General features: G+C 46.4%; 1 protein-coding gene across 4 annotated transcripts in view; it reads right to left on the bottom strand.

Annotated features, from left to right (window-relative positions):
• osbpl6 (oxysterol binding protein-like 6) overlaps nt 1–23965 on the bottom strand; it is a 334262-nt gene that overhangs the window by 256173 nt on the left and 54124 nt on the right. For all 4 annotated transcript variants that reach the window (XM_072477126.1, XM_072477154.1, XM_072477136.1 and 1 more), the window contains exon 2: nt 1374–1646. In XM_072477126.1, coding sequence (XP_072333227.1) covers nt 1374–1475 — 102 coding nt within the window. In that variant the 5' untranslated portion in view covers nt 1476–1646. The remainder of the gene's footprint in view (nt 1–1373; nt 1647–23965) is intronic.

Here is a 23965-nt window from a genome sequence, read left to right as displayed (position 1 = left end):
CTGTCTACTAGGCCATCTGGAATTGAAGTTTTAAATATAATCCTCAGTATTTTTAACACAAAAGTTTAATACCTGTGAAGGGGCAGAGTCTTAGACATTATATCTAAATCATTTTCAAAGATCTAGTCATATGCTTTGATCATCTTCATCAGTTCCTGAAGAGTTTAAAAATCATTGACTGCAATATATTCCTGTGGGGATACTAGACAGCTGCAATAACACTGGACAAAGGGCTTCTTTGACAGCACATGGGAGGGCCGTAACCACATATCACCGTTGTCCAGACAACAGCCCAGGACTGCAAATGTGTCCAGATAGCAGCCCCTTAGGAGCCAGACACTCAAGGACTATAAACATTTGTTTATTGTTTATAGTCGTGTATGTGCCTTGTTAACCATTGGATATTGTTATTCGGCAAGCATAGATTTTTCTGTAATTGGTCAGATACTGCTGTGGGAAACCAATGAAGTAATTAATAATAATAGTCTTTATTGTCACAAGTAGACTTACATTAACATTGCAATGAAGTTACTGTGAAAATCCCCTAGTCGCTAAAACTATTAATTGTGATTGGATATGGATTACCTTCAAACAATTTTGTACAACTTTGATTGGTGAATGCAAATTCCTTGCAACTGAAACTGAAAAGTATAATTGCTGCAGTATTCCTTTGTTCAGGAAGTTGGGAGACCACTTGTTGGATGACTAGCTCCCATGCTATATGTTGAAATAAAGGCCGTTTTAAAACTCCAAGAGTTTCCATCTGCTCACTTGTGTGATTGAGGTACACTATAGCTATATAGCTTATTCCCTCCCACAACGACCTGAATGCAGAGTGGAGAGAGATGTGCAGCAAGCCTCAGCATGGGGGATAATAAGCAGTAGAACATGGTCTGATGACTGGGCATCAAGAGTTCACAGACATCATCCCAAGACTGGTAGTTTTAATAGTTATAGCTTTAATTAAAAACAATTAATTATGTGAAGGGACAAAACTGTTTTCAGAATACCACACTTCAGAATTTCTCATACATATATTAAAATATTCTAACACTGTTTCAAACAGTAAGTTCAAGATTCCAAAAAATATATTTTGTGCAACCACTTAATCTTCGTACAAATTAGCATGTACAATCTGTTATCATTTTTTATGACACAATTTCTTCTGCAATTCTAGTCTCAAGTGAAAATCTTTCATTGACTTGAATTTACTGCACCAAAATTAATGCCCACTACACACCGTACCTCATACATAGCCTTAAGATAAGAACCAATTTCATGAGTAACTGGAAATTCAGGCATTTTCAGCCAAGTATTAAAACCTGGAAGGTCAACAGAATATAGTCAACAGCAGTTTTGTTTTGTTGCCTTACCGGTCTACCCTCTCTTTGAGAAGATAAAGATGATGATGCACTTCTATGAGTGGGAGTTGATATTTTGTGAGCAGGCGACATACTTTTCTCCTCTGAGCTCATCCTTACTGATGGCGGCTTGGCGTATGTGGTAACAGCTGCACTAAGGCCTTCGCTTAAACTTTGAAATTACCACTTGACTTCTTGACGTTAACTATCATTATTCCAATCAGCACCGCAGCAACAACACTGGGAATTCCGGAGCTAGTGCTGCTTGTTGTTTACCAGCCTGACCTAAAAGAGAAAATAAAAATGAAACAATAAAATGTATCAAATTAAATAGACATGGATATTGAAAGAACAATTGTTTTAAACCAGAAAACAATTTACAGGTTACACTCAACAGAAGAAACAGCCAATAAAGTTCATCAAAATATATCTAATTCCACATGCATTAAATCATTTGTACCAATGATTTGGTCCGAAAATATATTACCAATCGCAGTAACTTGAACTCTAATGTATATAAACACTTCCTCATTTTATTGTGCACAGTGACACTTCACAACCTGCACATTATTCTACCTTCAAAATGTGGGCATCCATTCTAAATTAGCAATGATTAAACTATTTGCGCCTTGTTCGCAATTAGCAAAGCTGCCTCACCATTGATATATTCTTCAAAAGTTATTTCACGCTCTGAATTTTAATAAAAATTTTAGATTTCGACTGTAAGACATCAATTGAGATATTTAAAAACTCAGCCATTATTTTCTGTTATTGACCTCGGTGGTTCACTTGGAAGTTATTATTACTCTCACCCAGCCATTGCTCCACACCACTCTCATCTCCACACCACTCTCATCTCCACTCCCTTGTACAAGGTACATAAACTTGAAAGGAGATGGCAGACAACTAGTCAGCACCAGATCTGGCTGGACCACATAAAAACACTATATGATCCTGCTCTTGTCTATGAAAACTGATTATTAATCCAGGATCATCCTGGAATGCAAAAGTAAACCCTGGTTTCTTTTCTCCACTGCGAGCTGTCTTCTTAGAGCCCACACACCTTCTCCTTCACCCTCAGTTCCAATCAGATCACAGAACTCATGGACAACTTAGCACCAAGACCAAGATCATCTATTCAGCAGTCTTTGCCAGTTCCCTCTCCTCCCCTAGCCCACTGTGCCAAGCAGTCTCCTGTGACCTGGCCCTTAAATTGTACCTTTTCCAAGTTTCTCTCCTACCTTCTCTCATGCCTTCTCCAAGTGCATCTTGTCCATGAGGCCCAACTCTGGTCTCCTACACCAAAATTCGCTTCCCAGCTTTCAAATCCGTTGATATTGTTCACAACTATTGCTTTTCAGTTGTCCCCCTATCATTCAAATCTACCATTTCACCCCTCCCCACAAAAAAACTCTTGTATGCTGCATTCTTGCAAACTACCACCCCATCTTCAACCTCCCTTCCCTCTTGAAAGTCCTTACCTGTGCTGTCACCACCCAAATCTGGCCCAACTTTCTTTAAACACCAGGCGTTTACCGAGCAACCCGCCATGTGTGTCACGGTGGAGGAAGACAGCCTGCCATTGGCTGGGCTGTCCACAGGATTCCCCATTGAATGCACCCTTCGCTGCCGGGAAACCAATGGCTGAGGCGCACTGTTGACGGGACCAGAAGTTCCCACCGGCAGGAATGGCTGGGAAATCTCGCCCTCAATGTTGGAATCTCTCCAATCAGGTTTGCACCCCTTTTGGACACCAAAACAGTTCTTAGAAAAGTCACAAATGACATCCCTCATGACTGTGACAAATGTAAACTGTCCTTCCACATACTTTTTGACCTCTATGAAGCCTATGAAATGGCTGTTCACACCATTCTCCTCCAATGCCTCTCCATCATCATCCAGTTGAATGGGACAGTTTGCCTGATTGCAGTCTATCTCTATCTAATACAGACAGAGAATCCCGAGCAGGCTTCTCTTACCACTCCCACAAAGTTTCCTTTTTCCTTGGTGACATCATCTGAAAACTTATCATAAATTTCCATGTTTCATTTTCTTCACCTCATGGAATGTGGACGTCACTGGCTAGGCCATCATTTATTGTCCATCCCTAATTACCCCTGTGAAGGTGATGGTGAGCTGACATTTTGAACCACTGCAGTCCATGTAGGTACACACACAGTGCCTTTCAGAAGGGAGTTCCAGGGTATGATCCAGCAATAGTAAAGGAACTGTGATATAGTTCAAAATCAGGATGGTGTGTGACTTTCGGGACATTTCAGGTGGCTGCCCTCGCATGTGTCTGCTGACATGGATCTGCTTCTCATGTCCTTCTGGGTGATAGAGGTTTTGGGTTTTGAACGTGCTGTTCAAGGAGGCGAGGCGAGTTTCCGCAATGCCTCTTGTAGATGGTACACACGGTTGCCATAATGCACTCGTGGTGGAGGGAGAAAATACTAATGGTGAATGGGGTGCCGAATAAGCGGACTGCTCATCTTGGATGGTGAGCGTCTTCAGTATTGTTGGAACGGAACTTACCCAGGTTATATACAGACTGTTCCATCGCACTCCTGACCTGTGCCTTGCAAAAATGGACAGGCTTTGAGGTGGCAGGCGGTGAATTGTGCAATGCAGAAATACCAGCCTCTGACCTGCACTTGCAGTCACGGCATTAATATGGCTGGTTCAGTTAAGTTTCTGGTCAATGCTGTGGTAAGTGATTCAGCAATATGGTAATGTCAAGGGGAGGAGATTAAATTCCCTCTTGATGGCTATGGTCATTGCCCGGCCTTTGTGTAGGCAAATATTACTTGCCACTTATCACCCCAAGTCAAAATGTCGTCCAGGCCTTGCTTCTTGTGGGACACAAACTGTTTTGGGTATCCAAGGAGTGCTGAGTGGCACTGAAAACTGCCATTGTCAGCAAACATCCCCATTCCAGACCTTGCAGGGAAAGTCATTGATGAAGCAGCTAAAGATGATTGGGCCTAGGACACTATGCTGAGGAACTCCCGCAGACATGTCCTGGGGCTGAAATCATTTGACCTCCAACAACAACATTCACCTTTCTTTGTGCTAGTTTTCACTCCAACCAGTGGAGAGTTTTCTCCTCGATTCTAGGGCTGCTTGATAACATACTTGGTCAAATGCTGCCTTGATGTCAAGGACAGTCACTCCTACTTCAGCTTTGGAATTCAGCTTTTTCATCCATGTTTGCACCAAAGCTGTAATACGTTTGGGAACTAAGTGCAACTTGATAGCACTGTCAATGGCACCTTCCTTAACTTTGTGATACTGTTTCTTTCCACAGATGCTGCCTGACCTGCTGAGGCTTTTCAGATTTATTCCTTCTTATCGAATAGCTTATTGGTCATATTGTGCACACTGGGTGAGAGGGTATAGGGAATGCAGGGATCCACAGAAGGGGCATGGAGAGAGAGTAAGGGGTGAAGTAGAGGGCCTTTTAAATAACTTGAACAAAAGTTCAAGAGAACCATCTAACCACCCTGCCTTGGCAGCTGCCCACCTCAATGGTGCCCTTTGTACTACCTCCAGAGGTAGAGGGCTCAAATCCATTCTGCCCCTTCCTCCCAGGCTGAAAATTTGATAGGTGGGGATCTCTTTAAAAAGAGACAGATTTGTCAAGTTTGGAAATTTTCCGGCTTGAACTTCCCCCCTCAGTGATGAAAACCTGGCCCTTACTCTCCACAAGGACAGTGCAGTAACCACTCTTACCAATACCGTCAAAGAGAGATCCATCTGCGATAAGGAGATTAATGAGGATGCGGTCAATTAAGTTTTTCGACTCATTCGTTTTCTTATCCTCTGCTGCAGGCCCCATCTTACAGATATGCCCTTCAGGACTCTGCCTGCTCACTCAGTAGTGATACTACTACGCTAAATTTGTTGACGGTTACTTACCTACCCTCAAAGTTTCTTCCAAGTTTTGTTCAACATGGAGCAGCAGTGATACTTCAGCTGAGGGAGGACAGTAGATTGCAATCTTTTGGGTTCCCTTGTCCATATTTGGCCTGAAGCTATGGTACTTCATGAGTCTGGAGTCACTATTGAGGATTCCCACAACCATTCCCTCCAGACTGCATGCCAATGTGCTGTCACCTCTGGTGGGTCGGACCTGCCAATAGGACTGTACATACCCAGGGATGCTGTTGCAGGGGTCTAAGCTACGATTCTCCCCCTATGTCAGACTGTTGTTTAACTAGTTTGTATGACAGCTTTACCACTCTTGGCACATGTTCCCAGATGTTAGCGAGGAGAACTTTGCAGGGTCAACTGGGAAGGTTTTGCCTTTATCATTTCCAGTGCCTAAGTTGATGCCAGATGGTCCATTTGATTTAATTCTTACTCCCATGTTCTGTAAAATACTGGAAAGAAAACACTAGAAATACTCAACAAATCTCACAGCATCTGTTGATCGCTAGAGAGAGAGTGTTAACATGTCAGGTCGTTGTCTTTTCATCAGTCACAGACCTGAAACATTAACTGTCTCGTTCTCAGTGTGCTACCTGACTCTGTTGAGCATTTTAGGCATTTACTCTTTTTATCTCTGGAACATCAGCCCATACCTCTGGAATACTAATTCAGTAATAATCCCACAATGTTACAATTCCACAAAACCTATGTTTTTTCCCAACCTTTTTGTCATCTGCCGTAAGATCTCCTAATGCGACTCAAGTGTCCTATTTGGTTTTATAGTGACTCTGTGAGATGCCCTGATGTTTTTTTTTACATTAAAGGCACTTTAGAAATGTTAACTGCTGATTCAAGTAAGAATAATCATTTTTCATGGAACCAGCAAAACAAAACTGTTTATTAAAAGAAAAAAACAAGATTTTCCAGAGCTCACACAGTGGCCCCCACCAGGGTATTTGGTTTTTGGCCCTTTCTGCCTGGTTAATGGGTGATTTTCTGGAGGCAATTAGTGTGATTTGATAAAATAAGGCCCTCTCGATCGAGCAATGACCGGCAGAAATTGGGTAATGGCGAGTCAATGGAATCAAAGGTTCCCAGAACGGAGCATGGTGGCAGCTTCTGCCGAGTTTGTGGCCCCTGAGCAAACGACTGAGAAGTTGGTTAGCTCCTGACCAATGAATTTATGCAGCAGCAACAGGTGGTCACTAAGGATCTGGAGAAGACAATGGAGGGGCTTTGGCCCCAATTCGGGCAGCCATGGACAAGATGGACCAGCAGATTGAGGTAATTGAGGCAACAATAAAGAAGGTTGAGGTGGGGCAGCACGGGGGCGCAGTGGTTAGCACTGCTGCTTCATGACGCCGAGGGCCCGGATTCAATCTCGGCTCCGGGTCACTGTCCATGTGACGTTTGCATATTCTCCGTGTATGCGTGGATCTCACTCCCACAACCCAAAGATGTGCACGGATCCAGCGCTGGGCTTTGTTGCTCACTGCCTCCGAGTATTCTCTGGAGCATAAACCATAGATTTACATAGAATTTACAGTGCAGAAGGAGGCCATTCGGCCCATCGAGTCTGCACCAGCTCTTGGAAGAGCACCCTACCCAAGGTCAACAACTCCACCCTATCCCCATAACCCAGTAACCCTACCCAACATTAAGGGCAATTTTGGACACTAAGGGCAATTTAATCATGGCCAATCCACCTAACCTGCACATCTTTGGACTGTGGGAGGAAATCGGACCACCCGGAGGAAACCCACGCATACACAGGGAGAACGTGCAGACTCCGCACAGACAGAGACCCAAGCCGGAATCGAACCTGGGACCCTGGAGCTGTGAAGCAATTGTGCTATCCACAATACGACCGTTCTGCCCTGGGACCCAGATAGCGAATGCCGACGCACTGAGCTGATTGCCTTTGTCGACCGTCCCCATGTCGACCCCCACGACTGGTGAGGTGGTTGCAACCCTAAATTTTATGGACTCCTTGCCTGTCACGGCATCACAGATCCGTGAGTGGACCCAGACGGAGCCAGTCCTGTCAAAGGTTCGGCACATAGTCCTGTATGGTGGGCAGCATAGACAGCTCCCAGGCGAGTTGCGGGCATTTTCCTCCAAGCTGTCAGAATTTAGCGTGGAAGATTGTATCCTCTTGTGGAGGACGCGTGTGATTGTCCCGGAAAAAGGACAGGAGCTGATACTAACAGACTTGCACAATGGGCATCCGGGTGTGACCAAAATGAAAATGTTGGCCCGGAGTTATGTCTGGTGGCCAGGCCTCGACACCGACATTGAGAAGGTGCCCAAAACTGCTCCATTTGCCAGGAGCATCCACCGGCCACGGCCCTACATCACTGGGAATGGCCAGGGCAGCCTTGGGCGCACTTGCATGTGGATTTCGCCGGCCCTTTTCAAGGATCCATGTTCCTTCTGTTAATTGATGCCCAGCCTAAATGGTTAGAGATGCATAAGATGGTAGGCACAATGTCCTGCGCAACAATCTAGAAGATGCATTTGTCTTTCAGTACGCATGGCCTCCCCGAGGTGCTGGTCACGGACAACTCCGTTCACAAGTGAGGAGTTTGCGAGGTTCATGAAGGTGAACGGCATACGCCATATCCACACCGCTCTATACCACCCGGCTTCCAATGGGTTGGCAGAGCGCGCAGTGCAGACATTCAAATGGGGCCTAAAGAAGCAGTCTTCCGGGCTTATGGACACGAGACTGGATCGTTTTTTTTCTTCATACAGGACCACTGCACATGTGGTGACTGCGGTAGCTCCAGCAGAACTCCTAATGGGCCGGAGACTTCGCACCCGCCTTCGCATGGTTTTCACGGACATTGGCACAAAAGAACGCCGCACTCACGAACGGCAGGGACATGGCCTTTCTCAGCATCGGCCGATTCGGCAGTTTGCGCCCGGTGACCCAATGTTCATTCAACATTTTTCTGGTGGTGCTCAGTGGGTCCCTGGCATTATCTCTCGCTGAACGGGCCCCATTTCTTACCAGGTGCAAGCACAGGGTCATCTCCAGCACAAGCATGTAGACCACATTCGGTCCAGAAGACCATTTCTTCCAAAGATTCCCCCCCCCGGAGCTCACTTCTACAGCCACAGAGACCCGACACGGTGGAGAGTATTCCTCACAATCTTCCTCCGGTGCCGCACTCAAAGCCTGCGCAGGTCGCTACAGAACCGCGTGGAGATAGGGACGCCGAGATGACGGAGGCAGTGGACTCCGAGATGGAGACACAGGGCACCTCAGAGGGGGAGTCCTCGGGCCCACGGGCTGTGGATGTACAACCATTACGCCATTCATCATGGAAGTGCCGTTCTCCGTCTCGTTACACGCCACCCGATCCAGTGCCTCATGCAAATGGTGACCGGCCTGCGGCAAAACGAGTCCGACGCCCTCCTTCGCCAGGGTCATCAGTGGATTCCTTGGACTTTGAGGGGGAGGGATGTTATAACCTGCCTGCTTACCACTGGTGGGGACTAATGGCAATCCGACAATCCTTAGGGAGTATGAGCTTCTGCAATGAGGGGGGCAGAGAAATCATTAGCAGGTCCCTGCATAAATAAAGCTGGCCAGTATGGAACCAGCTAGAGATAAGTGAGCAGCAAGAGAGTGCTGCTGCTGTTGTGTGTTATATATACATATGTTATTGTAAATAAATGTTTATTTCTTTCTCTTCTACAATTCGTGCTGGATTCTTCGTGGCCCTCACAAAACAGCCAATTGTTGATTTATTCCCCAGGGCAATATTTTGACCAATAATGCCTGCTTTAAATTTCAATCAATGCTTGGCAGTTATCTGTTCATCACCATCAATTGGTACATTTTCCATGGCAACACCTCTAATAATCAGAGTCCACTTGCCAGCCAATCAGCATTCTCTTCTCATACAGTATTAATGGTTGTTTCCCCTGTATACTGGTATGCTTACAAAGCGTCTGGTGAGTACATATGAAAGGCTTCGACATGTCTCCTTATTCATTTCAGTTGATAGACAAAATGATAAATAATTTTTTCAGAAGGATTTTAAGGGACTAATGAGAAGACAGTGGTTTGCAGCATGATAAGTTTACACAATGAAAATAAAATATAAATCTGGATAATTATAATTTATATTTGAAAAAGTTGCACAGGCAAGAAATGTACACGAACTGAAGACTTTAATAAGAAATAGATGTATTTCTTAGAAAATTATTTTAAGGAGCAATGTTTTCACACAAGTGATTTATTACTAGAAATGATGCAGTTAGGCTACTTACTTGCAACAGTACAATTTGCACATTCTATCATACCTATATGTTCCTCCTGCCTTCTCAAACATTGTCCATAAGTACCTTCACCAAAGATTACTGTAACACGTAGAACAATTGTCAATACTATTTCTTTGGATCCGAGGAGTGGGGGTTGGGGGGGGGGCGGGGGGAGGGAGGAATGAGGAGTGAAGAGGGAAATGGAAATGAAAATAGGTGTTTGAATAAGTGAGGTCCCATTACAAATATAAAACATCGCCAAAGCATGCTATTTTCTAAAAAGTTAATATGCTTGGAAAATTTTAAAAGATTGGATTACAATGACATGATTATTTCTTATAAACATCAATGTTCAATGCTTTTAGGGTCGTCTGCAAACGATCCAGTTCCATATTCTATTCTTGGCCTGTGAAGCAGTGCTCACTGCAGTTCAGGTTTCCACAGGTGATGCCATTGCATCCTAAATTTCAGTCAATTCATAACTTCAGATAAGTATTAAAATGTCAACAACGCATGAAATTGTATGCATTGTATGCACTCCTCAAACTGAACAGTACTTTTTAATAAAAGAATGTTAACGAGTCTATGGGAGATGTTTTAATGACGGTGCATCATTCCTGATGGCGGAATCCAAAGTGGCCGTCACTTTGACTCTCTTGATTTTTGCTTCTACCCCACGCAATTCCGATGAAATTGAAATTGCAATGGTTTGCACAGGAAACACAGCCGATCATAAAGAAACAACGTTGTGTTTTTACATTCTCTATTTATTGAATATTAATGTTAGTGTCCAGTATTTTACTTGTTATGGCTGAACTTGCAGGCTCAACTGCTCCCCCCCCCCCTTTCTATGCCCTGGAAAGGACATTATTGGAGATCACTCTCAACGGGACAATTATTATTGTAGGTGAGCTTAAAGCTCTGAAAGTACTCTGCCAGACAACACTGAGGTGGACCCACATGTGGACATTAATGATATCACAGCCCTTAATTTTCTTAGCTTGACAAACTGTTGACTAACTGTTCCCACTAAACCCAGGATGTCAAACCCTTCCCACGTCACTACTCCATGCCCCCAACCCCACTCCTCATCCCTCCCCATGTAACTCATCATTGCCAGTCCCAAGTCTCCGCACCCCAGTTTCCATTCATCTGCTCCCCTTCCTTGTGCCGCAGAGTTCAACAAGATAAACCACTGGCCCGAGACACAAATCTGACTGCTATTGCGCCTGACCTTTAAATGAACGTGAATCAGGTGCCCTGAGATTCTTGTGTGCTGCTGACTTTATCATGAAGATAGGACACAATTACAAAAGGTTTTATGATAATGAATATTCATGGCATGCAAATATAATTACAAGTGGGAAACCGCCATGGGACGGCCTGAGGCCCAACACGTCACAAACACACCACTGAGGTAATCTCGAAATTTGAGCCCGCCATCAGGAAAGTGAAACTTCAGCAACCACCAAATTAAGTCACACCCCACTGCACCCCGCACCTGCAGGCCCCATAAAATCCCCCCATGTAGCTATTTTTGAACCACAAATAAAAACAAAATTAAAAAAACTCTCATTCACAATATAATGGAACAAAGTAACTACATGCTAGTTTACCCAGAAATGGAAAAAATCCAGTCCACAGCTGGGGCTTTGCTTAACATTGTTTTTTGGCAGATAGAATTACAACATTAGAGTGTCTAAGATACAGCACTGCCTCAGAAATGAATACACTACCTATTGAGCTCCCTTTTCTATGAGGTCACTGAATGTGATATTTTATACTGTATCATCAAATACAATTATTATGTTACTGCATACCTATTTTGCTCTGCTCAGCAACTGTGGACAAGCTGAGTCATCTGCAATCCATCAGTAAGAATGCCTGACCAAATGCTGATATCGCACAGCTCTCAGCATTCCGTAAAAAAAAAGTGCCTCCTTCATTTAATCATCTTGTAACAAGTATACACAAAGGGTGTTTAAAATGTTCTTAATAAATACCTATGAGGCCTCTATTTAAAGTAGCGGATTAACTGTGTGTGCATTTACTCAATTATATCACTAGCTTATGGTTTAGTCTTGAAGAATAGATTCCAAAACCACCCTTCCAAACAATACCTCTCCCCCACAGCCGGTCTGCACACGCACATATCCTAAAGCCAAGTGCACTATGATTGCTAAAAATTATTTTACACAAGAGGTAAATGAGCCATTTCAAAATTGAATAAATGTAATTCAAGCAGACATGCATAATGAGCATTTAATCCTGGGGTTAAGTGAGGAGATGACAAAGATTTTAAAATCTGAAGGAAGAAACTCTTCTTTAAACATAAGTTGTTTCTTCCCTTGACCTGCACTGTAAAAGTCTCAACTGAAAAAGCCTGGTATGTTTTTTTTGGGTTTGCACCATTTAGAAATTATTTCAAGCAGGACATTTACCCGCTAGGTCACTGGAACAGCTCAATATTGTGTGAACTTACTAAGAATTATAAAGTATCCTAGTATCATAAGCAACAACAATCATCCTTTATACTGGTGTAGTCATATCTAATTGAAAAATAAATCTTGCACATAACAAAATAGAATTTCTCCAGTACACCAGAATACTAAACATTGGGGTCATCAAAATTGCAGCAAAGAACTGAAGATAAGACATTACAGCCTCCCTCTGCAATCAAATTTGCAATAGTGCTTCAACTATTACTATTTCATCAAACTTGCTATTTCTATTAGGCAGTTATTCAATGTTAATGGTTTACCTATACATGTATCAGTTCAAAAGACAATCCAGTTTTATGTGAATGCTGTCAAACAAAAATTAGTTTTGCTCCAGAGTGCAGAGTCATATAGAGCCTGTAGCAAAGTCATTGAGATCTTTCTTCATTGCTACAATAGAAGAATCATAAAGAATAAATCAAATATTGTGATTCAGCTTACAGCTGAGGAGGAAACATATGGGAACACAGAGAGACACACAGAGAGACACAAGAAAGGACGGCAACTCGGTCTCAACAGCTCTTACTAAATTATCATTACATGAGAAGGGTAGCCAAACAAGGGAAGCTTCTTGTGGAGGAAGAGGACTTGACCGAGATAGTAAATGAGTATTATGCACCTGTCTCCACCAGAGAAGACAATGTTACTAAAGCTACAGTAAAAGAGGTGGGAGTATGATTAGATAAGATAAAGTGGATAAAGAGGTACTCAAAAGGTTAACAGTTCTCAAAGTAGAAACTCATCCAGTTAAATGGGATTTTTGCAAGAACGTCAGGAACAGGACTAAAGCCACTCGGCCCCTCTCGTCTGCTTAGCCATTCAACAAGATCAAGGTTTAATTTCCACCTCAACTCCATTTTCCAACACTATCCCTATTTCCCTCGATTCCCTTTGTGCCCAAGTATCTAACAGTCCCTATCTTGAACATTATCAGTGACTGAGCCAGAGAATTCCAATGATTCACAGCCCTCGGAGTGAAGAAATTGTTCCATATCTCAATGATAAAAGGCCAAACCCTTATCCTGAGGCAATGGCATCTGACTCTGGACTCCCCAGTCAGAAGAAAGATTTTTTACCCAGTCAACCCCTCTAGGAATTATATATGAGAATGAGATTATATCTAGGAATGAGATCACCTCTCATTCTTCTAAACACTAGAGAATATAGCTAGGCTACTAAAGGGAGTAAGGGAGGTAATTATGGAGTCTCCGGCCACAATCTTTCAATTCTTCGTGGGTAGATAAGTAGTGGCAAAGCACTGGAAGATTGCAAAAGTTACAACCTTCTAAATAAATAAAAAAGATGCTTAAACCTGGCACCTACAAACCAATGGTGGGAAACTTTGAGACAGCATAATCCAAGCAAATTAATGGGTACAGGAATACTCCTTCACAAGTAGTAGATATGTTCTGGGAAACCACTGTTTAAATTGGAACTATTTATATTGAAACAAATTTTCACATTTAAATGTATGTAACAGCAGACGGCAAATTCCCAGCCCAATACATAACAGAAACATGAAATAATCAAAAACAGAAACATGAAATAATGAAAACACAATGTAAATAAATCTTGTTGAGAGTAGTGCAGGTGATGGATATATGGCCATTCAAAGGCACTTGACAAAGTACCACATATCTGACTTATTCTCCGTTCTCAAAATTGTACCCCGTAGGATTGAAGGGACAATGGCCGCAAGAATATGAAATTGGCAAAGGGGCGGAAAGCAGAGAGCAGTCTCGAATATGATCAATGACTGAAAATCATTAGAGATTCACACCCTTCTGAGTGAAGAAATTGATCCTGATCTCGGGAGCAAATGGGCAACTGCTCATCCTGAAACAAGGAAACCCAGTTTTAGGTGAATTTTTTTTTTCCAAACTGGAAGGGAGCATGCAGTGGATGCCCTCCACCTTCCCCGTCCCCTCGCCAGTCTGATGTCGATACTAGGACTGCTCCTGTAGGCATGTATTGATAGCCTAGACTTGGGGAGGCAGGTCAAAGTTTGCACGTGGCACAAAACCCAGAAGCATAGTGAACAATGAGGAGTATAGTAATAGATTTCAAGGAAAAAATCAGAATGATGAAATGGATAGAAATATGGCAGATGAAATTCAACACAGGTTTAAATCAATACATATTACTAGGATGAGGAGTAACAATATAAACTAAATGATACAACTATAAAAGGGGTGCAGGTAAAGAGACCTGGGAGGTCCATATCCTGGTTTGATGCTCATGGTGGGGTAATGAATATGCTGGTCTATGTGTTGGAAAACAATTCAGCTGCTGATGGTGGCCCATGCTAATGGATGCCCCATTTTGAGTTGCTAGACCTATTCTAAATCTATCCCATTTAGCATGACTGTGATGGTTCTCTCACCATCACAGTCATGCTGCAGGCCCAGTCTGCAACTATGTTCATCGGGGAAGCAGTATTTTGACACACTGAGCTGTTGTCATCTGGAATATACTGCCTGAAAGGATGGGAGAAGCAGATTCAATAGTTATTTATAAATGAAAATGTATAAATGCTTCAAAGGAAAAAACTGCAGGGCTATAGGGAAAGAAGATTGGGGGAGCTGAATGAGCTCAAATCAGGACATACAATGGTCTACGTGAGCTATTAATCCAGCCTGCAGCTGCATCAGGCAAAGTACACAGTCAGGCCAGTTGGGTGAGTGATTGACAACGAGTAAGTGAGCCATGTGCAACTGTTCCTGGTGCTTGGTCAATTGGTGTCAGGACTTACAGTTAAAATAAAATGTAGATTCTATGGGGACTTCCAAGAAAATTACTTCAAGGTGTACTTCCATTAAATTGGAGTTGGCCAATGATTGGAGGCTGGAGGCAGGCTCTTCTTGGGGAATCTAAGTTTAAGAAGGAAAGTGCACATGGAGGAGCAGTGAGAGCCGCTCAAGCGTGTAATTAAGATTACTGCACTTCTTTAATTGTATTTTGGTTCTGTAAGTATATACAAAGTATAATTTCAAAACGTCAACCTTTTTTTCCACTTGGGTTTTAACGCTGTTTTAATGCCAGCCCAGGATTTGTACCTGGGGCATTCAGATCTGCATTGGCATAGTGATATGTTTTTACAAATGCAAGTCTTTATAGCACACTTGTGCTTTAAATAATCTCCTTTAATTTAAAATGGGGCAGGATGTCATGGAATGGAGAATGTGACTTCCCACAAAATCTGCCTGGAGACAAGTCCATGTAACTAGTTGTTATGAGGGATGTGACCCATGTTAAAACGTATTGAAAGCAAGGTGCCAGTTTTAACACTCAGTCTCTTAGGGAGGAGACATCTGGCCCTGCTGCACATAGACTCTCAGAGTTGGTCAGACAGAGATATTTTGGGGAAGAAATTCTGTTGAAGCCAGGAGGAGCTTGGGACTTTACATACACTACAATTTCACTGCTGAGAGTGCATTGTTACAGCTGAGAATGCAATGTAACATATCAATGTGGCGTGGAGTTTTCGTTATGTTAAGAAGTTAGGAGAGGTACCATTTCTGTATTTTAATGTATTTGTTGCCCAAGTAAAGTTCAGCCAGTATTGATTATTTTTTTGTTACAGTAAAGATCTTAAAACTTTAAATTTTTGTTGAGTGATCTTTTGCATCAGGCACTAGGAAATGCAAATCTCTTTCCACAAGATATCGGTCTCCGAGAGGATCATAACAACACTGAAGTGCACTTTTGCCTACTAGAATGGTTATATATTTACAATCTATTTTTAAAATTTGCAGCGGTGTGTATATCCTGCAAACCTTTTGGATTGTACATTTCTATGGTCACATTCATAATGGTACCAGGGATGAAGAACTTCAAGTAAGCGTGAAAATTATAAAAACTGGGGTATTCTCCTCAGAGCAGAGAAGGTCATGGGTACATTTAATACAAGTGTTCAAAATCATGAAGCGTATTGATCAGGTAATTAACGAGAAACTGTTTCTGGTGGTAGAAGGGTCAGTAACCAGAGTTAACGGATTTAACTCCGTAGGTAATTGATAAAAAAGACAGCAGCAGATTTGTAGATCCAGTAAGAACCAGATCTACAATTCTGTCGGTGGGCAAGGGGTGAAAATATCCACCCATAAAATGCTGCCACCTGCAGTGAGTCCCAAGATGCACATGGCTGAACGTCTCCACAAACAATTTGGTTTTACATTTTGATTAGATGTTTATACACTTCCAAAAATTAGAATTTGAAAAGCATCTTTTGTTCATGCCAGAGGAACAGCGAAGGTTTAGATTTTTAGGAGCAGGACGATCAACATAATTGGAAGCTATGAGCATGTGGTTTTAGGTGAGTGTTTTCCATTTTAAGAAAACTGACAATTTGGAATGTGTTCTCTAACTGGTGTCGAACAGACTGCAGCTGTATTGGTAGCACTTCTTTTAAAATGTGCTGTGAAGTTATTAAATCCCAGCTCTAGAAATGAGAAGTAAGGAGAGGACAAGAGTCCCGACAGATTTGGTGACTGTCTTTGAGATGCTGTTTGGTCTCTCCACACTTTCTCTCTCCTTTCTTTCCCGTTTTGCTCTCGGTAGTCCCTGAAACACCATGGGCTAAAATTTACAGACCACCCACGGGTGGGGCAACAGATGGATGGGCCTATATGTTAGGGTACCATGCATTCGATGGGATGCCCGCTGCTAGCCTGCCCCCAACCTGCCACAAGTTAATGGGTAGTGGGTTGAGGCATCGAGTGGGCACTCAATTGAAAGCTTTAATTGGGCAAATAATTCTCAACTAAGGGTCTCATGTCATCACTTTGATATAACAGGCAGCAAGAGAGGCTACATCCAACCCATAACTCAGCAGGTTTAGCCCTGTGGGTTGCTGGTCAGTGAATTGTGGGGGGGGGGGGGCTCCTTTGCAGGTCCGCTTTACCAATTGGAAGCCCTCACCTGCCTGCATCCACCTCCTCCCCTCACCCCGCCCTGTCCAACATACTCTCACCCCCCTCACCGGGGCCTGCCAACCTGGCAAGATTCCAGACCTATCTGGGTTTGAAGGCATTGATGGATCCTCCTTCCCCTGGACCGCCTGCAATATTAGTTGCCACCAAACCCAGTGTGATGTCGAGAGGCTAGTCTCTGGCCGGAAGCTATAGGATGTGGGCTTCCTCCTGGAGATGGTCGGAAGTCCCACCTCATATTAATTAAAAGGCCATCGCACAAAAATTTAAACCCGAGTGATAGAGCCAGAGTCATGCTTGTCCCTGAATTATATGCTGGGGTATGGGGAGAGCACCTTCAATGTATAATCCAGCCCATGTTGCAGATCACAGTAAAGCAGCATTCATATTGACAAGACAAAAACAAACACTTTGGATAATGAAAATCTGAACTAAAACCAGAAAAAGTACTCAGATGTCAAGCAGCTTTTCAAAAAATTCTTTCCTCAAGTGGTTTGCTGGGCCATTTCAGAGCGCAGTTAAGAGTCAACCACATTACAGTGGATTGGAGTCATTGTAGATCATACCATGCAAGTACAGCAGATTTCCTTCCCTAAAGGACATCCGTGAACTCAATGAGTTTTGCTAACAATCGCTGATAGTTTCATTGTCACCATTACTGAGATTAGCTGTTATACTCCATACAGTCATAGGGGTCTACAGCACAGGGAACGTTCTTTGGCACATTGCATCTGCGCCAGTCAAATACAAACCACCTAAGTATTTTAATCCCATTTTCAAGCACTTCGTCCATAGTCTTGTATGCCTTGGCATCGCAAGTGCACATCTAAATACCTCTTAAACGTTATGAGGGTTTCTGCCTCCACCACCCCTTTCAGGCAGTGGGTTCCAGACTCCCATCACCCTCTGGGTGAAAAAGTTTTCCTCACAGCCCACCTAAACCTCCTGCTTCTTGCCTCAAATCTATGCCCCTGGTCATTGATCCCTCCGCCAAGGGGAAAAGTTTCTTCCTGACTACTCTATCTATACTGTAATTTTATACATCTCGGGCATGTCCCCCCCACCCAGTCTCCTCTGCTCCATGGAAAACAACCCCAGTCTATCCAATCTCTTTTCATAACTAAAAGTCTCCAGCCCAGGCAACATCCTGGTAAATCTCCTCTGCACCCTTTCCAGTGCTATTAACTGAACTTAAGTTCTACCAGCTGCCAACAAATCTGGGAGAAATCATGGAGAGCATCAGCTCCGTGCAGGCGGGGAAGACACCGGGACCCCACGGGTTCCCGGTGGTCTTCTATAAAAAATCTGCTCCAGCCCTGGCCCCACACCTATGTTCACGGACTCGCTGGCAAGGGGCACTCTGCCGCCTACGCTAGCGCAGGCCACAATCTCACTTATACCCAGAAAGGATAAAGACCCGACGGAATGCGGATCGTATAGACCCATTTCGCTGTTGAATGTTGATGCGAAAATACTCGCAAAGATCCTGGCCAAAAGGCCGGAGGGCTGCGTCCCAGAGGTCGTCACAGAGGACCAAACAGGCTTTATCAAGGGTAGGCAACTCACTGCGAACATCAGACGGCTGCTGAATGTAATAATGACCTTTCCCGGGGAGAAAACACCAGAGGTGATTGTCTCCCTGGACGCAGAAAAGGCCTTCGACAGAGTCGAATGGAAATACCTCCTCGAGGTACTGGAATGGTTTGGGCTAGGAGTGGGATTCACCGCCTAGGTGAAACTCCTGTACAATGCTCTCAAGGCGAGCGTTCGAACTTGGGGTGAATGTATTACATTACACTGTATTATGTTGATTCCCTTGTGGGCTCCACCTATGGCCGACCGTTGTATTACATTACATTCCATTGCATTATGTTGGTGACCTTGTGGGCTCCACCTATGGCTCCGCCCCCTTGGGGGAGGTATATAGATCTGTAGCCTGTAGGCGGCACTCAGTACAGAGCAGTCGCAGGTAGGCACAGTTCTAGCTGATTAAAACCACGGTTCACTTCAACTCTCCGTCTCATGTGAATTGATAGTCGCATCAATTTAATCAGCTACAATATCGCTATGGAAGCAGCCCTCGAACCTGATCGACTGAAACTCTGGCTCCGCTATTTTGAGGCCTACCTCGCCGCCTCCTCCTCGCCCACCGTCACCGAGGAACAGAAACTGAGTCTCTTCCACACCCAGGTGAGCCACAGAATCTCCGTGCAGATCGAGGAGGCGACCGCGTACGCAGACGCGGTCGCGATCCTGAAAAGGCAGTACGTGAGGCCGGTGAACGAAGTGTTCGCGCGGCATCTCCTCACCACTCGTCGTCAACGCCCCGGGGAATCGCTGGAAGAATACCTGCGCGATCTGAAGGTATTAGCGCAAACCTGCAACTACAAGGACGTCACGGCCTCGCAGCATATGGAACTCGCCGTCCGGGACACCTATGTGGCTGGAGTCCGGTCCAATTACGTCAGACAGCGCTTGCTCGAAAAGGGCGCCCTCGACCTAGAAGAGACAGTAAAACTATCCACCTCCTTAGAAGTAGCGTTTCAGAGCCTCAAGGCTTTCCCCTCGGACCACGCGATCCCCTCGTGGACACCCGACCAGAGGGTGCCCCAGGCCTGTGCCGCGCGGCTGCCCGCCCAACACGGGGGCTGCTGTGCTATTTCTGCGGCCAGAACCAGCACCTCAGGCAGCGTTGCCCGGCTCGGAACGCGACCTGTAGCGACTGCAGCAAGAAAGGACACTTTGCCAAAATCTGCCTGGCCAGATCCAAAGCTCCTAAATCACAGGCCCGATTTTCAGACTCACAGGCCCGCAGACCCCGCAGCGTGGCTGCGTGCCTGCCGGTACCGCCCCCTTCGGACACGTCATCAGCCTCATGCTGTCCGTGGGGGCAGCCATCTTTAACCCTACCCAACACGTGCGACTCATGGGGGCCGCCATCTTGGGACCACCCCACCTACTCCGACCACGCTGGCTACCTGCAGTTCGGTGCTGTCAACCTCGACCAGTCACGGCCCAAGCACCGCAGGAACTCGATGATGACCGTCCGGGTCAATGGGCACGAAACGCCCTGCCTGTTTGACTCTGGGGGCATGGAGAGCTTTGTACATCCAGACACGGTAAGGCGCTGTTCTCTCCAAATTTCCCCCGCATTCCAAACAATCTCCCTCGCTTCCGGATCACATTCTGTGCAGATCCGGGGGTACTGTGTCGCGAACCTCGCGATAGAGGGCGCCGAGTACGCCAATTTCAAACTATACGTCCTCCCCGACCTCTGCGCTCTTCTCCTGTTGGGATTGGACTTCCAGTGCAACCTCAGGTGGCTGACCCTGAAGTTCGGCGGGCCCCTACCCCCTCTCACCGTATGTAGCCTCGCAACTTTTAAGGTCGCTCCTCCCCCGCTCTTCGCGAACCTCACCGCCGACTGTAAACCCGTCGCCATCTGGAGCAGGCGGTACAGTGCCCAGGACAGGACTTTTATCAATTCAGAGGTCCAGCAGTTCTTGAGGGAGTGGGTCATCGAGGCCAGTAATAGCCCCTGGAGAGTTCAGGTGGTGGTCGTCAGGACCGGGGAAAAGAACCGGATGGTTGTAGACTACAGCCAGACCATAAACCGGTACACGCAACTCGATGCGTACCCCCTTCCCCGGATAGCGGACATGGTGAATCCGATTGCACACTACCGGGTGTTCTCCACGGTAGATCTGAAGTCCGCATACCACCAGCTTCCAATCCGCCCGGAAGATCGGCCTTTGAGGCAGGCGGCCGCCTCTTGCACTTCCTCCGGATCCCCTTCGGTGTCACCAACAGGGTCTCGGTCTTCCAAAGAATGATGGACCGAATGGTGGACCAGGACGGGCTGCGGGCCACATTTCCGTACTTGGACAACATCACCATCTGCGGCCATGATCAGCAGGACCACGACGCCAACCTTCAGAAGTTTCTCCAAACCACCCAAGCCCTCAATCTCACCCATAACAAGGAGAAATGAGTTTTCCGCACAACCCGTCTGGCCATCGTCGGCTATGTCGTAGAAAACGGAGTCCTAGGGCCTGACCCCATCCGCATGCACCCCCTCCTGCAACTCCCCCTGCCCCACTGCCAGAAGGCCCTGAAAAGATGCTTTGAGTCCTTTTCGTATTATGCCCAGTGGGTCCCCAACTATGCGGACAAAGCCTGCCCACTTATCAAAGCCACCATCTTCCCCCTGACGACTGAGGCCCGCCAGGCCTTCAGGCGCATCAAGGCGATATTACCACAGCCGCGATGCTCGCGGTGGACGAGTCCATCCCCTTCCAGGTGGAGAGCGACACGTCAGAGGTCACCCTCGCCGCCACCCATAACCAGGCAGGCCGGCCCGTGGCCTTTTTTTCCCGTACCCTCAACGCCTCTGGGATTCGACACTCCTCAGTCAAAGAAGAAGCTCAAGCCATTGTGGAAGCTGTGCGGCATTGGAGGCACTACCTGGCTGGTAGGAGGTTCACCCTCATCACCGACCAACAGTCGGTAGCCTTCATGTTCAACAAAACACAGCGGGGTAAGATCAAGAATGATAAAATCTTGAGGTGGAGGATCGAACTCTCCACCTATAATTACGATATCGTATATCGTCCTGAGAAGCTCAACGAGCCCCCAGATGCCCTGTCCCACGGCACATGCGCCAGCGCGCAAGATGATCGACTCCGGGCCATCCACAATGACCTCTGTCACCCGGGGGTCACCCGGCTTCTCCACTACATCAAGGCCCGCAACCTGCCCTACTCCACCGAGGAGGTCAGGGCCATGACCAGGGACTGCCAAATCTGCGCGGGGTGTAAACCGCACTTCTATCGACCAGATAAGGCCCACCTGGTGAAGGCATCCCGGCCCTTTGAGCGCCTCAGCATCGATTTCAAAGGGCCCCTCCCCTCCACGGACCGCAACGCGTATTTTCTTAACATCGTTGACGAGTACTCCCGTTCCCCCCTTGCAATCCCATGCCCCGGCATGACCGCGGCCGCTGTCATTAAGGCCCTGCATAGTATCTTCACCCTGTTGGGTTTCCCCACTTACATCCACAATGACCGGAGCCCCTTGTTTATGAGCGACGAACTGCGTCAGTACCTGCTCGGTAAGGGCATCGCCTCGAGCAGGACTACCGGCTACAACCCCCGGGGAAACAGACAGGTGGAGAGGGAGAACGCGACGGTATGGAAGGCCGTCCTTCTGCCCCTACGGTCTAGGAGTCTCCCAGTTTCCCGCTGGCAGGAGGTCCTCCCCGACGCGCTCCAATCCATTAGGTCATTCCTTTGCACAGCCACGACCGAGACCCCTCATGAACGCCTATTTGTTTTCCCCAGGAAATCCACCTCCAGGATCTCACTTCCGTCCTGGCTGACGTGAGGAGCCATAAGTCCGACCCCCTGGTCGAGAGGGTCCACCTACTTCATGCCAACCCGCAGTATGCCTACGTGGCGCACCACGACGGCTGACAAGACAGTCTCCCTCAGGGACCTGGCACCCGCCGGTTCCCCTGCGACCGTCACCTACCCCTCCCCCCCACCCCCACCCCCACCCCCACCCTACACCTAACACCACCCCCGCCCCTATATGGCCTACACCCCCCCCTCCTCCCATCGCCGACCTATAGGGATGAAGCTCCAGAAGACACGCTCCCGGAGTCAACAACCGTGCCCGCAGAGACGAGTTCAACACCCGTGCCTGCAGTGAAACCAGAGATCAGGCAATCGCAGTGAACAATCAAGACGCCGGACAGACTCAACCTGTGAGCCCATTTCACCCCTGCTGGACTTCAACAGGGTGTGAATGTGGTGAATGTATTACTGCGACCATTCACCATTGTATTACATTATATTACACTGTATTATGTTGGTGCCCCTGTGGGCTCCGCCCCCTCGGGGGAGGTATATAGGTCCTTAGCCTGTAGGCGGCACTCAGTACAGAGCAGTCGCAGGCAGGCACAGTTCTAGCTGATTAAAACCACTGTTCACTTCAACTCTCCGTCTCGTGTGAATTGATGGTCGCATCAGAACTAACACCACCAGCTCTGAATACTTCGTGTTACAGAAAGGAAGACAGGGCTTCCCACTGTTCCCACTCTTGTTCGCGCTAGCGATTGAACCCCTGGCGATAGCCCTGCGGGACGCGAAGCTGGAAGGGCATCCAGAGAGAAGACAGAGAGCACAGAGTTTCACTCTACGCGGATGACCTGCTCCTCTATGTCTCGAAGCCACAGGAGGGACTGAAGGCAATACTACAGATCCTGAAAGAGTTTGGAACCTTTTCGGCCTACAAACCTACCTGGGCATAAGTGAGGCATTCCCAGTGAACCCAATTGGAAGGGGCAGTGCTGGAAGGGCTCCCGTTTAAACAGCCCAGAACAGATTCTGTTACCTGGGGATCCAGCTAGCCAGAGACTGGGCACAAATCCACAAGTGGAACCTGACCAGCCTGGTGGAGGAAGTAAAAAAGGACCTACAGATGGGGGGGCTCACTCCCACTTGCCCTAGGGGGTGTGGGGGAGTGCAGATGATCAAGATGAAAGTACTGCCGAGATTCCTCTTCCTGTTTAGATCCATACCGAACTTCATCGCCAAGCCCGGTTTCTAAAATGTAGACGGTCCAAGCATGGCATACTACCACTGGGCAGCAACAGCAGAGAAAGTGAGGGGATGGGTACACAAGCCCGACTCAGGGTGGATACGGATGGAGGAGACCTCCTGTAAAGGAACGACCCTCCGGGCCCTGGCTGCAGCAGCACTGCCATTCCCCTCAACAAGATACATAACAAGCCCAGTAGTAGTGGCTACGCTGAGAACGTAGGCCCAACTGAGACAGCACTTCGGGCTAACTAAGATGTCCCCCATGGCCCCCATCTGTGACAATCAAAACTTCCCCCCAGCCATGCTAGACACCACCTTCAAAAGATGGAGACGAGACAGGGGCATACTGATGGTCAGGGACATTTACGTAG

The sequence above is a fragment of the Scyliorhinus torazame genome, chromosome 2 (assembly GCF_047496885.1).
Source record: "Scyliorhinus torazame isolate Kashiwa2021f chromosome 2, sScyTor2.1, whole genome shotgun sequence".
In the NCBI taxonomy this organism is placed as follows: Eukaryota; Metazoa; Chordata; class Chondrichthyes; order Carcharhiniformes; family Scyliorhinidae; genus Scyliorhinus; species Scyliorhinus torazame.
Note: the sequence above shows the minus strand (reverse complement) of the source record. Positions and strands in the feature narration are given on the sequence as shown.